Source organism: Chrysemys picta, chromosome 9, assembly GCF_011386835.1.
Source record: "Chrysemys picta bellii isolate R12L10 chromosome 9, ASM1138683v2, whole genome shotgun sequence".
Classification (NCBI taxonomy): Eukaryota; Metazoa; Chordata; order Testudines; family Emydidae; genus Chrysemys; species Chrysemys picta.
The window spans coordinates 56,225,803-56,240,850 of NC_088799.1; the positions used below are offsets into that span (position 1 = coordinate 56,225,803).

The 15,048-nt window shown below is 53.8% G+C and overlaps 1 protein-coding gene across 3 annotated transcripts in view; it reads right to left on the minus strand.

Annotated features, from left to right (window-relative positions):
• CROCC2 (ciliary rootlet coiled-coil, rootletin family member 2) overlaps window positions 1-15,048 on the minus strand; it is a 169,973-nt gene that overhangs the window by 93,461 nt on the left and 61,464 nt on the right. For 2 of the 3 annotated variants that reach the window (XM_065557072.1, XM_065557070.1), the window contains exons 13-20: window positions 14,486-14,685; window positions 12,740-12,922; window positions 12,137-12,281; window positions 9,506-9,652; window positions 6,898-7,128; window positions 6,214-6,407; window positions 5,028-5,155; window positions 4,625-4,794 (exon numbers count right to left, since the gene is read on the minus strand). In XM_065557072.1, the coding sequence (XP_065413144.1) occupies window positions 4,625-4,794; window positions 5,028-5,155; window positions 6,214-6,407; window positions 6,898-7,128; window positions 9,506-9,652; window positions 12,137-12,281; window positions 12,740-12,922; window positions 14,486-14,685 (1,398 nt within the window). The remainder of the gene's footprint in view (window positions 1-4,624; window positions 4,795-5,027; window positions 5,156-6,213; window positions 6,408-6,897; window positions 7,129-9,505; window positions 9,653-12,136; window positions 12,282-12,739; window positions 12,923-14,485; window positions 14,686-15,048) is intronic. The other variant, XM_065557071.1, reaches the window with a different exon arrangement.

Sequence of the window (15,048 nt, forward strand, 5' to 3'; positions counted from 1 at the left end):
AGCAGTGAGGCAGCTACTAAACTAGAGCTGGCCAGACTGGAAGCAGAAGAGAAGGCAAAGGGAGTTTCAATTGAAGCTCAAAGAAGCAGAGGCAGCCAGGGAGGAAGCTGCTCACAAATGAGCTATGGAAGCAGAGGCAGCCAGAGACAAAAGAGCCCGGAGTTAAGGGACAGAGAAATACAGGCCCAGATTGAGGCCCAGAAGCATGAACTGGCTGTTATGGAGTGGAAGAGACAAAACCCTCCAGCAGCTGGCCCCACTTCCCCAAAAATCCACAAATGGGAACAACTATGTCCGCAGTATGATGAGTCCAGTGACATTGCCGAATATTTCATCACCTTTGAGAGACTGTGCACCCTCCATACAATTCCTGACGATCAAAAAATGACCACATTGGTAGCAAAATTGACTGGAAGAGCTCTGGACATATTCAATAAGATGCCTATTGATGATGCTTCAAACTATAGTAAATTTAAGGAACTGGTTTTGAAACCGTTTCAGATTACACCTGAAACCTACAGGGTTAAATTCAGGAGTCTTAAGAGCAGCTCTGGATTGAGTAATGTGGCTTATGTAAATGAAATGAGAGATTTGTTAGACAAGTGGGTGAGGGGGGGAAAAGGCATAACGGGGATCGGCAAACTTTGGCACGCGGCTCGCCAGGGTAAGCACCCTGGTGGGCTGGGCCGGTTTGTTTACCTGCCGCGTCCGCAGGTTCGGCTGATCACGGCTCCCACTGGCCGTGGTTGGCCGTCCCAGGCCAATGGGGGCAGCGGGAAGTGGCAGCCAGCACGTCCCTCGGCCCGCACCACTTCCCACAGCCCCCATTGGCCTGGGATGGTGAACTGCGGCCAGTGGGAGCCGCGATTGGCCGAACCTGCGAATACGGCAGGTAAACAAATGGGCCCAGCCCGCCAGGGTGCTTACCCTGGTGAGCCGCATGCCAAAGGTTGCCGATCCCTGCATTATAAGCTTGGAAGAAATGTGTGATTTGGTTACTTGGGAACAATTCCTGAATACGTGTAGTGATGATGTAAAACAGTATTTGTGGGACAAAAAGGTGGATGCAGTGGGTGGATTGGCTGAGTTTGCAACTCTTTTGAGAAGTCACAAGCTGCAATTAAACATAAACCACTGGCAGAGGGGTACAGGGTTGATGGAAAGCAGAATCACCATTTTACCCCTGGGGGAAAAAGGAGGCTGGGCGTTCACCTCCCCATTCCCCTGTTACTCGTCCCAAATCTCCTGTACAAGCAGAGAAGTCCAAGAGGTGCTATAATTGTAAATCCACTGACCACCTGAGGAATAAATCTCCTTGGCTGAATTGGAACAGGCAGCAGGTAACACATGAAGCTGCTGCTTCTCAGAGCCAGGCTGCTGCCTCTTTCCACACAGGATTTGTAAAGTTTGCTTCTACACAACCAAGCAGTGAGCATATGCATGCTGTTAAACTTAATGGGAAAGTACTCCTGGGATTGAGGGACACTGGTGCAGAGATTTCTGTGGTCAGGAGGGACCTGGTCCATGAGAAGGATTTGTTGCCAGGGAAAATGGCAGAATTAGAACTGGTGGCAGGTTACAAAGTCCTTGCACCTTTAGCTAAGGTACACATGTGATCCAACCCATCACAACTTTACCCATGGGTCACCGTGCCCCAGCTAAAGTACCCCATGATACGTTACCCAAGGGCACTGTGCCCCAGGTAAGGCGCCCCATGGTACGTTAACCAGGGGTTACCATTGTGACGTTGCACTCCATATGTTCTATGGAAATTTGCTAATGAGTGTGAATATAATGTAACTGGAATATGCTTTAGGCAAAAGGTCTCTTGTAAGGTATCATTACAAAGCTTATAATCTACTGAGTGTGTTCATCCTATTTGTACGAATGTATCATTCTTGTATCTGAAACTAGGAATATGAAATATAACTCTGGGGTCCTACTGTAATTATGCAAAGTGTGGGCCATTAATGGTGGCTTGGAATCTGGATGGCACTCATTGACTAGGACAATTGCCTGTAAATGGCTCTGTTTACTTGCAAACCTTCCTGGGTGTGTGTGGTCCAGCCCTGGAAGAATGGAGGCTGGAGTCTCACAGGACATGTGATCATGTCACTTGATACTGGAATCCATGTTAAACCTGGTGCTTTTCCATTTAGAAGGATGGGTGGGGATCCAGAGAGACAAGATTCTCACCTTGTGCCAAAGCTATAAAAGGGGGTGGAACAGAACAAATGGGACTGCCAGTCATGAAAAATCCCTGAGTTAACACCTGAGCTGGAACTAACAAGGACTGTACCAGGGGAAATGATTGGGCCCAGACTAGGAAGAAATCTAGCCTGTGAAAGAAGCTTATGGGAACATCTCTGAGGGTGAGATTTTACCTGTAAACAGTTTCTTAATATATTAGGCTTAGACTTGTGTGTTTTTGTTTTATTTTGCTTGGTAACTTACTTTGTTCTGTCTGTTATTACTTGAAACCACTTAAATCCTACTTTTTATACTTAATAAAATCACGTTTGTTTATTAACAAACCCAGAGTAAGTGATTAATACCTGTTCATAGCTCTCTACCAGTGTTAGAGGGTGTACAATTTATGAGTTTACCCTGTATAAGCTTTACACAGAGTAAAACTGATTTATTTGGGGTTTGGATCCCATTGGGAGCTGGGTGTCTGGGTGCTGAAGAGAGGTGACCTGCTGAGCAGTTTTTGGTTAAAGTCTGCAGCTTTGGGGGCGTGGACCAGACCTGGGTCTGTGTTGCAGCAGGTTAGCATGTCTGGCTCAACAAGGCAGGGTTTTGGAGTCCCAAGCTGGCAGGGAAAACGGACTCAGAAGTAAATTCAGCACGTCAGGTGACAGTCCCAAGGGGGTCTCTGTGACTGAACCCGTCACAACCGTGTCCCAGGTGAGCTGCCCCATGGTACGTTACCCAGAGGTTGTGGTGCCCCGTGTAAGGCACCCCATGATATGTTACCCAGGTATTGCCACACCTCGGTTAAGGTGCCCATGGTACGTTACCCAGGGGTCATCACGCGTAGGTGTCCCTCACCTCTCCCCCTCAGAGGGAGGCCACTCAGGTTGGCCTAGTCTGGTCAGGACCAGGGTTTGCGAGTTAGCCGGGAGCCCACAATAGGGCTGGGCGACCAACAGTCACTACCAGGCTTTGGCCTGGGCTGGGGTAGCTCAAGTAGTCCGCCCATCAACACAGTCTATCGGGGTAGCCCCGGCCCAAGTCAGGCCCAAGCAGCCAACAACCAAACAGTCTTTAAGTGCTGGCTCTGACCTGGGTGGAGCCCAGGCAGAGCCCAGGCAGACAGCGAGCAAACAGTCTTCACAGGGCCGGCACTCGCCGGAGTAGAGCTCAGGCAGCCAGCAAACAAACAGACCTTACAGGGCTGGTTTAAGCCTGGGCGGGGCCCAGGTAGCCAGCAAACAGTCTTTCCAGGTGAGAGATAAGGGGGCTCCTGTCCTGGGCTAGAGCCTCCTTGCATCGTGTAGGGGGTCAGCCACCTGGGATGGGGTAGCAGGGGGACACGGGCCCACTCTACTCCACCATCTCCCAGCCCAGGGCCCTGGCAGGGGCAGGATTGGCTGCCCCTGCATCGGCAGGGATCCAGCCGCAACACGCCAACTGAGCCACGCCGGGCTCTGCAGCCGGCTGTTCCGTGGCTGCCCCTGGGCTATTTCTTGCCTCCCCAGGGCTTGGTAGCTGCGGCCTGCAGGCCTCTTCCAGCTCTTCAGGGTACTCTGGGCCATACAGCAGGTACTCCGGGCCATCTGGAAATCGTGAACAGCCAGGCACATGTTCCTCTCGGGAGAACAGGCCGAGCGTCCTCCTCCTTCGCTGGCTCTCCCCCAACTGTGCTGCAAGGCCAGCCTTTTATACTTCTGGCCATGCCCCGGTACTTCCGGCGAGAGGGATGGGGAGATCTAGGCTCCTCCCTCCAAGGGGCATGTAAGCGTCCCTCTCTCTCCCACTCAGAGGGAGGCCACTCAGCCTCGCTACAGGGCCCCATGGTACGTTGCCCAGGGGTCACCATGCCCGGGGTTAGGTGCCCCATGGTACATTACCCAGGGGTCGCCGTGTCCCAGGTAAGGCGCTGCATGGTACCTAAACTATGGGGCACTGTGCCCCTGGTGAGGTGCCCCATGGTATGTTACCCAGGGGTCAGTATGCCCTGCGTAAGGCATCCCATGGTACGTTACCCAGGGGTTGCCGTGCCCTGGGTAATGGGCCCCATGGTACCTTACCGAGGAGTCGCCATGCGCTGTCTAAGGCACCCTATGGTATATTACCTAGGGGTCACTGTGCCGTGGGTAAGGGTAAGGGTACATTACCCATGTGTCGCTGTGCACTGAGTAAGGCGCATCATGGTACTTTACCCAGGGGTTGCCGTGCCCTTCGTAAGGCGCCCCATAGTATGTTAACCAGGGGTCACCATGCCCTGGGTAAGGGGCCCTATGGTATGTTACCCAGGGTTCGCCGTGCCCTGGGTAAGGCGCCCATGGTACGTTATCCTCAATGCTACCTGTTTGCCTCATTTCTATTGCAAATGTGTCTAGTTGCAGTTTGCAAACCAGTAGGCTCCTCTCTCACTGAGGCTGGAGGCTGCAGCTCTCACCTTCTCCTGTTTCAGCCATGCCAGGTCCTCCTCATGGGCCTTCTTCTGGTTCTTCAGAGACAGCTGAGTCTCTTGTTCCATCTGCGCCAGCTGCTGCTTCAGTGACTCTATATCCCGCCTCCGGGTGGTGTCCTGCAGCTCCAGCTCCTGCTGGGCCTTCTCCACCTCCACTGTGGACCAAAGAAACCCTTGTGAGGCTCCCAAAGGTCCTGCTTGCGTAAAGCGCACTCAGGTGTGCAATGCGGGCATTACTCTCTGCTGCAGGCCATGGGGCCTGAGGCTCCATGATACCACAAGGCAAGGGACATGGGCATAGCTCCACTTGGGCTGGGGGTACTGAGCTGAGGAGCTGAAGCCATAGACAGAAGGGAAGTGGGGATTGGCAGTAGCACATACACTTTACCTTGGAGCACCTGCCTTGTCTGGTCAAGGCTCTGATTCTCCCCTTCCAGCTGTTCCTTCTTGACTTCCAGCTGTGCTGCTAGCTCCTGCATCTCAAAAAGGCTGATCTCCAGTGAGTCCTTCTCAGCTCTGTGGCACAGCAGCAAAGAATTAGGGCCAATGATGGAGGCTATCACTTCCCCGACCTCCAGTGAATTAGTTGGGGCTTTGATTGTGGGAGGAACCTTTGTCTATGCTGAGCCCTGAGGCCTTTATGGCTCAGCTATGAGCCATGCAGCACTGTCCCAGCCACAGCTTGAACGCCGTGTGTGCCCTGTATGAACATCTGCTGCACACAGGCTCCTTGGGGCCTCTCTCCTGTTCTCCATTTGCCAGATGTGTTCCCAGCAGCAGGCCCTGTGGAGCTGCCCCCTGAGAGCAATTCCACATGAGCGTGGCCGAGCCTGGCTGTCACACATGTGATGGCTGTGTCAGCGTGTCTGGGCAGAACAAGGGCACGGGACTGGCTCTCCTCGCCCAGAGACCATGGTCGAGGAGCAGAACTCCACTTCCTCCTGCGCAAGTGAGGCTTCATTTCCACCAAGGTGTGCAGAGGAGAACCAGGACTGTGAAGCATTAACAATCCTTTCATCAAACTACCTAGGGAGCTGGAGCGAGGCCTCTGCATGGTGAATGACTGCCTAGGCCAGCTGGCACTGCGTCCCCGCCAGCCCAAGGGAGTGTGGGCATCATGTCTCCCCACACAGGTTGGTAGTGGCTGAGAACAGCTACCCTCCCAGCTGTCCACTGACTGTGTGGGCTTAGCTGGAAACTCCCTCCCTTGCTCTGCAGTGCTGCTGGGTACCAGTTGCCCTCCTGTGCCCCTCAGCAGGAGGGAGAGGAGTGAATGCAGCAGCAGGGAAGGGGAGCGTGTTGGGCAGAAGCGGAGCTCCTGGCATTCATCCGTCGGGAATGGCCCCTTCTGGTCCATCTCCATTACTGATCTGGGCTGTTCCCAGCCTCATACCAGCAGGTAGCACTGGGAGCAGCAGAGCAAGAAGCTCCTGGCACAGAGAAGAGACCTTCTCTCCCCTGCCACGGCACCCCTTAGTAGCCCTCCCCCGCAAAATAAGAGACTAGCCAGCCTCCAGGTGATACCCACAGGACTCTGCCAGTCTCCCAGGATCTGAAGAGCAAGGAGGGGGTACCTGAGCATGTCTGTCTCTTCCAGCAGGCCCTTCCTCTGCCTCTCCAGTACATTGAACTCCACAGCCAGCTGTGCCTTCTCCTTAGCGAGCTCCTCCTTCTCCTGGGCGGTGCGGAGCAGGGCGTCGGCCTGAATCTCCAGCTCTTGGTGTCTGTGTGCCAGCTGCTCACTCAGAGTGTGCTGCTGGCTGCTCGCCTTGGAAGAGCGAGGAAAGGAAAGTGAGCAAAGCTAGAGAGCAAAGGGTGTGACTGGGCCCTCCATGCTCCCAGAGTCCGTTTTGCTGGCTACCCCTACTGCAGTCAGCAGAGAGGGAGGGAGAGACATGCCCATGGGAGGGCTACTCCCCCTCGGCCCCTCCCCATCTCACCAGCCAGGCACACCAGGGCAGTATTCTGCGCCAGGGATACAGGTGGGGTAGGTCATTTCTCCCACACAGCAACTTGGGGGGAGGGAGGGGGGGGGGATTTGCTCTCTGCATCCCCATCTTGTTCCCAGTCTGCTCCTGTGGCTCCCAGTTGCTCCAGGAACCAGCTGGCTGACAGCAAAGCCGACACAAGCGAGGAATGGAGAAGAGCAGGCATGGGGGAGGAAGACCTTTGCCACAAAGGGAAGACTGGCTCTTGCCCAGCAGTGTGCAGGGAGGGAGCGTTATCTGGGGCAGATCCCCACGTGGGCCTGCTCTCACCTGCGTCAGGTGATCCTGCAGCTGGGCTTTTTCCCTGCGCAGCAACCTCATCTCTTCCCCCAGTGCCTCCTGCCTCTCCTCTGCTGCCTGGCAGCTCTGCTCCAGCTCCCGCCTGGCCGCGCTCATCCATGCCAGCTCCTGCTCCAGGTGTGCCAACTGCTCTCGCAGGCCAGCTCGCTCCTGCTCCAGCTCCCGCCTCTGCTCCAGCAGCGAGCTCTTCTCCTCCTCCAGCTTCACCACACCCAAAAGCCAAAGAGAGGGCAGTGGGATAAGGGGCCGGCCCTGGGAGGAAATACCCTACAGACTTGACAAGAGTGAAGGGCAGGGGGGAGCTAGCCCGCTCTCAGGTGACATCAGAACAGCACAGCTGCCTGCTGTTAGAAGCTCAGCTGCAGAGACGACAGTTGCTGTTGCCATGGGGGATCCGTTCTCAGCCTGGGGATTTTCCCTGGATACGGAACATATCCCCAACCCTAACTCAGACCTGGCGGGGCCTGGGGACTGCAATTCCTTCATGCCCGTAGAACTTGGAGGCTCTGATGGTCACACTAGCGGGACGTGACATCACAGTGGCTCCTGAGAGCTCAAGTGCCATAGGCTGAGCTGGCAAGGTACAGAAGCATGGTGAAGCCTTCTGCGTGGTGCGTAAGCAGGGTCCAGGCTCGTGGGGGGAGCTGGGCAGTGCTTGAAGTGCCTTGGAAGTTCTACCCGCTGTTGGCACAAGCAGTCGAGCATGGAACCGCTACCCTATCCCCCATGTCAGGCCTCCCTGAAGTAACATGCCCACGAAGATTACAAGCCCCGCTGGGACAGCGCTCATGAGGCTAAAACATTTCTGGCACAGCCCAGGGTTAGAGAGATTTGAAGCGAACGTCCCATGGCTCAGAACCGAGGGGGAACTGCTAAAGAGAGTGTGCTCCGGCTGTCTGCACTCCCCACACCAGCAGGTGGGAGAGGGCAAACCTCACCCACCAGCCTGGGTGCTCTGGGGCAGGGCTTCTCCAGGAGATGCTGACAGACGGTCTGTAGGTACTTAACTCCCACTGAATCAATGGGAGCTAGGTGGCTACATCCCTTCTGGGTCATGCCCTTCCTCTCTTTGGGCTTCCGCTTTCCAGTGGTAAAGGGGACAATGACATTTACCTTCTCCCACCCTCATTTCTTTACCCGGTAAGCTCTTTGGCAGGTCCTGCTCCTGGCTGGGGCCTCTTGGTGCTACAGGAATGCCTCCCAATGGTAGGAATGGGCGACAGAGCGCAGTCCTGCATGGCTCGGTGCCCTGGGGTGGGGGCTCTGCCTTTGCCTGCTCTCCCACTGAGGGAGTTCCCAGCCACTAGAACAAGAGGGATGCTTTTCACTTGGCAGAGTAAGACGTTTCTGTTTTCCCTCCCCCCCTTCTCTCTGGATCCACCTAGCAGCCCTGGTGGGATGGGGCTGGATCCAGCAGGCCCTGGCATTGAAATCTGCAGCCAGGAGTGGGAGCTGAGTGGCTGGATGAGTGATGGGCACTTCTGGTACAGCCGGCAGCCCCTGCCCCAGGGCTGGAGGTGGCAAAGCCCTGAGATGAGGCTCCTAGAACACCAGCACAGGGGGTAAGGGCAGGCCAGCGAAAGAGGAGCTGAATGAGAGCAGGGGGGGGGGGGGGATGCTCTGGTGGTGGAGGGGGGAGGGCCTGTGGAGAAGGGAGGGGCACAGCCCACTCAAAGGGACCTGACCCTGCCCACCCAGACACATGTACCTTGTAGCCAAGTTCAGGAACTGCCCCTTTCAAAGGGGTGAGAGGCACTTCCCTGGGCTGGGCTGGGCTGTGGTGATGCCCTGCAGCTGGCACATCTTGGCTGGGTACCTAACAGTGCTCTGGCATGGAATAACGGAACCAGCTTCTGTGGGCCAGTGCTGAGCGACAGAACGCAGGTCATGGGCTGGGGGTGGGCATGTGAGGGACACAGGGGCAGAGTGCAGGGCAGGAGTGTGTGGGGGTATGGGCAGAGGAGTGCAGAGCGCAGGACGTAGGCTAGGGTGTTCGTGATGGGCACAGGGCAGAGTGTGTGAGGGGCACAGGGGCAGCGCACGGGGCAGGGGTGTGTGAGGGGCACAGGGCCAGAGCACAGGGCGGGAGTGTGTGATGGTCACAAGGTGCGTGGCGGGGGTGTGTGATGGGCACAAGGTGCAGGGTGGGGGTGTGTGATAGACACAAGGGCAGAGCGCAGGGCAGGGGGATGTGAGGGGCACAGGGGCAGGGCGCAGGGCGGGGGTGTGTGAGGGGCACAGGGGCAGAGCGCAGGGCAGGGGGGTGTGAGGGGCACAGGGTGCAGGGTGGGGTGTGTGATGGACACAAGGGCAGAGTGCAGGACGAGGGTGTCTGAGGGACACGGGCAGAACGCAGGGCGTAGGTGTGTGATGGTCACAGGATGCATGGCAGGGGTGTGTGATGGGCACAGGGGCAGCACAGAGGACGTAGGTGGGTGCTTGGGTGGGGCTATGTGATGGACACAGGGGTAGCATGGAGGGTGTAGGCTGGGGTGTTTGTGAGGGGCACAGGGGCAGAACACATGTGAGGTGAGTGCAGGTGTTGAGTGGAGGCCATGGGCAGGGTAAAGTCTGTTACCTGCAGGAGAAGGCGGTTGAGGTTGACCTTGTCCTGGGCAAGACCTTCAGTCAGAGCCCCCATCTTGGCCAGTGAGTCTCTCAGCTCGGAGTCCTCCGATCTCAGTTTGTTTATGGCTAGTTCTAGCTCAGCACTCTTGGTCTTGGCCTGGGGAGAAGGGAGACCTCAGCACTTAAACACTGGCTGGGAGTTTTTCCAGCCACAGTGAAGTAAAACCTTCCTTGTTCCCAAGATTCAGGAGCCCCTGCTCTACTCTGGTGAAGAACTGAGGCGCAGTGCGAGGAAGTCTCTGGCCTGGGTTCTGCGATACACACTGGGGTTGAAGCACTGATATCAGAAGAGGTTGGGATGCTCTGAGTTCATCTGGTGGGAAGCTAGTGGTCAGGCTACTACAGCTGCAGATCCCACTATGTGGTTCACAGGGAGCAGACCTGGGCAATCTGTGAGCCAAATCACACAGTCCTTCCTCATGCAAAACTCCCATTGAACTCACCCCAATGAGTGCCCAATGCCTCCTGCAACTCGTGTCCCGACAGCAGGGTACATCCCGATGGCACTGTTCAGCTCCCAGTTCACACTGGGATGCTACAGCTTTCTGGTCTTTGCAGGGCTGTATCAGACACTAACGAGATTTGTTACCAGCTTCCTACTGTCACTGCGGAGCCTCGGAAATTCTCAGCCAGGCCAATGGCTACTGATGCATTAACGAGAATTCCTCCTGGGGGCTTGCCTCCCATGCCAGCTGTGCCACACTCGAACCCCATAGCTCATTTCACCCACAGACAAGACCAGCACATGGGTGCTAGCCCGGCCACTGTTACGAAGTGCCATAAATTAGACCTGCACATTCTTCCTGATGGACCCTTTGGGTGAGGTACACTCTGCTGGGTCAGCTAGCAATCCAGCAGACTGCACCTCCATTGATGGGGCTTCAGCCCCTGCAAAGGAATTGTTGACAGAGAGCTCTATATGATATTACTCATCGGGGTTAGGACATTTTTAAAAAGCTCTCCCACCCATTCTACCCTCAGCTCACTGCTAGTTGCTCTCCAGGATTTCCTAGAAGAGTGAACACTATTGAGTGAGACAGGGAAACCCTTCTTTCCTGGGAAAAAACATGTTCCCCAGTCGGGACATCTCCTACCCCACTGAAGATGAAGTGGATCTGACAGTTGTTGTAACGCAGTGCTATTATGATGTGGCAAGTAATATACTAGTTTGGAAAAGTTAGTACCTCTGAAAATGCTGCCTAACAGAATTCTTGGTGCATGGATTTAGCTCTGGGCAGATCATTCTGCTATCGTCACAGAGATGGCTGCTGCTCAGTAGTTATTCACTGGAGCCCAGTTTAACACCCACTGACTTCAACAGGCATTGGGTCATGTCTGTGGTGGGCATGTTATTTCCAAGCAAAGAAATTAACTTGTAACATATTTTCCATTTTGAAATATCAGCTCCTAATAATGTCATACCATGCACTGGCATCTCACCCGCCACTCTACCAGAGCCCTGTCCTCCCATCCCCTATGGCTGTGTGAGAAACTAATGCCAATGGGCAAGGTCTTTGTGCCTTCCGCTTACCATACAATTTAGCCGGTGTCACTCCTGCCTTCAGGCTGGAAGACTGGGTGGGATTTCAACACAGCCTCAGTGACTTCGGAGTAGGGCGGGGTGAATAACTGATTATTCATTTTGGTTCCAAAAAAAAAAAAAAGGGAAAAAAAAATTGTTTCGGGTTGACCCGAAAATGAAATTTTTTGACAAAAAGAAAAGTGGGGGAAAAATTCATTTTCAGTCAATGAAACATTTCATTTGCATTTTGAATGTTTCACATTTTTTAATCTTTTAAAAATTAAATTGAACAAAATTTCTAAATGAAAACAATTCAAAAAAATCAAAATGTTTCACCTCAAAAATGTTGAAATGAAATATTTCAACTTTTTCAAAAGGAAATTTTTCAGGCCCAAGCAATTCAGCATCGCTGACACAAATCTGTGAATCATTTTGGTGTCACCAAATCTGCATTTTTTTGCTGAAACAAGTTTCAGCCAAAAAACCCATCTGGTTCTACTTAGGAGCCCAAGTCTCACTGAAAGGAAATGGGACTCATACTCCTAAAGCAGGTGGGTGGTTTTGAAAATCCCACTTCCATGGATTCAGGTCTCCTACTACAGGAGTTGGGTTCATGGTCTGTGCTGATAATGCACTTCAGACCCAGAGTGATGCTGTAGTTCATACCAGATACATTAGCATTCCATCAATCAAGTTCTAGTGGGCATCCAGGTGGGAAGTAAGGATCCACTGGCATTTTCCCACTGGAGAGGGGATCACAGGTTGATGACCCCAGGCCCAGGGCTCTCTGGGTGATAAGTTACAGCTGTTCTGTTTGCCTGCCAGCCACTGCCTGGCAATAGGATCTAGCTCATCACTTCTAAATGCTTTTGGAAAAGCTGAGCATGAACAGTGCTGTACAAACCCAAACTCGGTTCCCCAGAGGAGGTGAACTGACAGGAGAAGTAGCGGTGATGTAGATGAGGAAAAATGCCTTCAGTAAGGGAACAGACTGGCCTGTGAAGTTCATGAAACAGCTGATCACTAGCCAAGCTCCTAGGACACCATCGCCATTCTTACTTTAGACAGAGCACAGCTTACACATTCCTTCTCATTCTCCAGCACGTCCTTCTCCAGGACGGCCTGGTTCAAGGACTCCTTTACCACCACCAGCTCCTTCTTCAAGGCTGAGGTCTTCTCTTCTAATTGCTCCAGGGACCTCTGCCTGCAGGAGTCACGCAAAAGGGAGGAAAATGAATTCTCCAGCAAAGTCTAGGGCCTTACTTCTCTGCTGGCCTGCGCCGTTTGCCACCCGAGTGCCGTGTGGCTGTGAACGCTGCCATTCTGATCTGGGAGGAGTTTACGCTGCCTTTGCATCGTTGTAAATGACTAGCCGGGCTTACTCCCCCATGGCAATGAAACCTACAGTCAGGTACATTGTGAGCAGCTCCCCAGCCACGCCTGCTTCACTGCTACCCTTCAGTCGAGGCTGCGCCTCAGGCCTGCCTCACTCCAGTGTCAGGTGAGCATGGCTCCGAGTGGGTTCCCAACCTGGAGGATGCTGGGCCATCTCCCCCAGCACTGTCCGTTACATCAGCGTGGAGTGGGGAATCTGCACCCCCCTCTCCCAAGCGGGACTGCCCTGCACGCCATAGTAACATGGGCAGATGTGAGGCACCTCACCCTTGCTCCAGCTCCTTTCGCACTCTCTCCCGCTCCTTTGCCAGCTCCTCCTTCTGCTCCTCCAGGAGGCTTTGCTGCCTCTGCAGCTCCATGGTGCGTGTCCTCAGCCTTTCCACCTCCAGACGGGAGGAGTCCACCTGCTCGCTCAGACTTCCCACTGCGGCCTCTCTGGTCTCCTTCTCCCTGAGGGGGGAAGGGAAACTGTGAGTCACCAATCTGGCCCTGTGATAATGTCACCCACATCAGTGGTGGGCCTCTCTGCCCCCCCAGTGGCTGGACCAAGTAAGAGTCCTGGATTCCCCTGCTGCTTCCAGAGCAACGGTGTAAGAAGTTTAGCACAGGCTAGCCCCACGAGTAATTACCCAGCACCCTGGGCAGGCCTGTACAATGTGTACTGCTGCAGCTTTGCTGCTCCGGTACCTGAGCAGCATGGGGATGTCTGCTTGACTGCTGTCACACCCCATTATTGCAGTGAAGACATCCCCTTGGATTTAGGCTCAATCCCAGCTGATAACACATCCAGGGGCCCGTGACAATGACACAGAATTAAATGTTGGAGCAATCAGCATCCACCAGTTTCACCCTGGAAAAAAGGGTGGTGCACAAGCCAGACATAAGAGAACGATGCATGCCAGCACTGCGCAGAGCAGCCATTTCTCCGAGATCCAGGATCAGTGAGGTTTCTGGGCTCCACAGAACAAAGGAAGAACCTACAGAAACATCCTCATGTCTCAGCCCTGTTGTGCAGATCGCTCCGAGTACCCAACACAACGAAACCACGCAGGGTAACTTTGTTGAAACATCCTGGCTTCAATCTCTTTGCTCTTCCCATCAGGAATTTCAGTGGCATGACTGTTCTGAACCTTCTCTCACAGGCTGGTGACTAGAGGAGGCAGGTGGGAGGGTCTGCGAGGATGCAACATCTGGTGGAGTCACATCTGGAGCCCCAGTCCTCAGACTGGAAGCTCCTCAGAACCTTCTACTTGCATGGAGGACAGGACTCATTCTCCTCTCTGCCTGCTCACCAGTCCATGTCTGTATACATCATTGGGTCTCATTATCTATGTCTCCTTAAAATGGAGAGCTGCTCACAAATGGATGTTGAAACGTGTTTCACAAATTAATCTGAAATTTTCCTTTTTTTGTCAAAAACAAACAACAAAAATATTTTTTTTGTTTTGTTTTTTGAAACAGGAAGCTGAGGTTTTGGTGTTGGAGGTTTTTTCCCTTTCTCTCCCCTTTTTCCCTTTTTCCCCATATGGGGGAAGGAGAAAAAAAAGGAGAGAAGGGGAAAGAAAGAAATCAAAAGCCCAAAAGCTGAAACAATTGGATTTTGTTGGTTAAAAACCCAGAAAATTAATAAAAGAAAACAAAACTTTTCAGTGAAAATGTTCATTTCCAAAGACAGCCATATTTTTGTCCAATAAAAGTTTGGAGCAAAAAGTTTAGACCAGCTCCAGTAATATGAGCAGTCTGAGTGAGCCCAAAAAGCCAGAGACCTGCAATGGGGCAGTTCCCTTTCGCTTGGACTGAGACTCCAAAGGCTGAACATCTGCAGGGGTTGTTTAATCCTGAACACAGCACTATGGAGTGACACCCTTTCCAATCTGGGCCATACCACAGGCTTGTCACGTGCATTACTCTTGGGGGTGGGAGAGTGACTCCGTCCTCAGCCAGGCCACCCCAGGGGTATGGTGGCTCCTGACAGTAATTATCAATCCCCCCCTATCCTGCTCCCATGTGCACCTGCTCAGAATCTCCACTGAGGATTTACAGTGCTGCAAGTCCCGCCTGCAATCCTGTAGGGCTCTGGCCAGCTCCTCACGCTCCTGCCTCTGCTCCTGCAGCTGCTGCTCTGCCACCTGCACCTCCTGCTGGCAATCGGACAGTTGCTTCCTGACGGCCCCCAGCATGTCCCGGGCGGACTCCAGCTGCAATTGCAATTCCTAGCCACAGAATGGAAAATAAGGCACAAGGGTAAAGAGCATATTGCACGCCACTTCATATGGCACAGCGCACGCGCCACACGCACAGGGACAGAGCCCTGCTATCCTGGTGAGTGAGTGAAGGGTAGATCCTGTGACGCAGGTACCTAACTTACTCAAGGCTGTGTCACATAGCTTAAACTCATCCCTGCCCTCCAACCCCTGAGCTAGCAGCTGTGCCTTGCTGACTTTCTCCCCTCCAAGGAGCAGCCTGATGCCGCTTTCAAACCAGGCCCACACAATAAGCTGCACTGGCTGAAGGGCTGCAAGGGCTGCTCCATCTCCCAGACCCTCCCCTGTGCCCCAGTGTTACATCCCCTCACC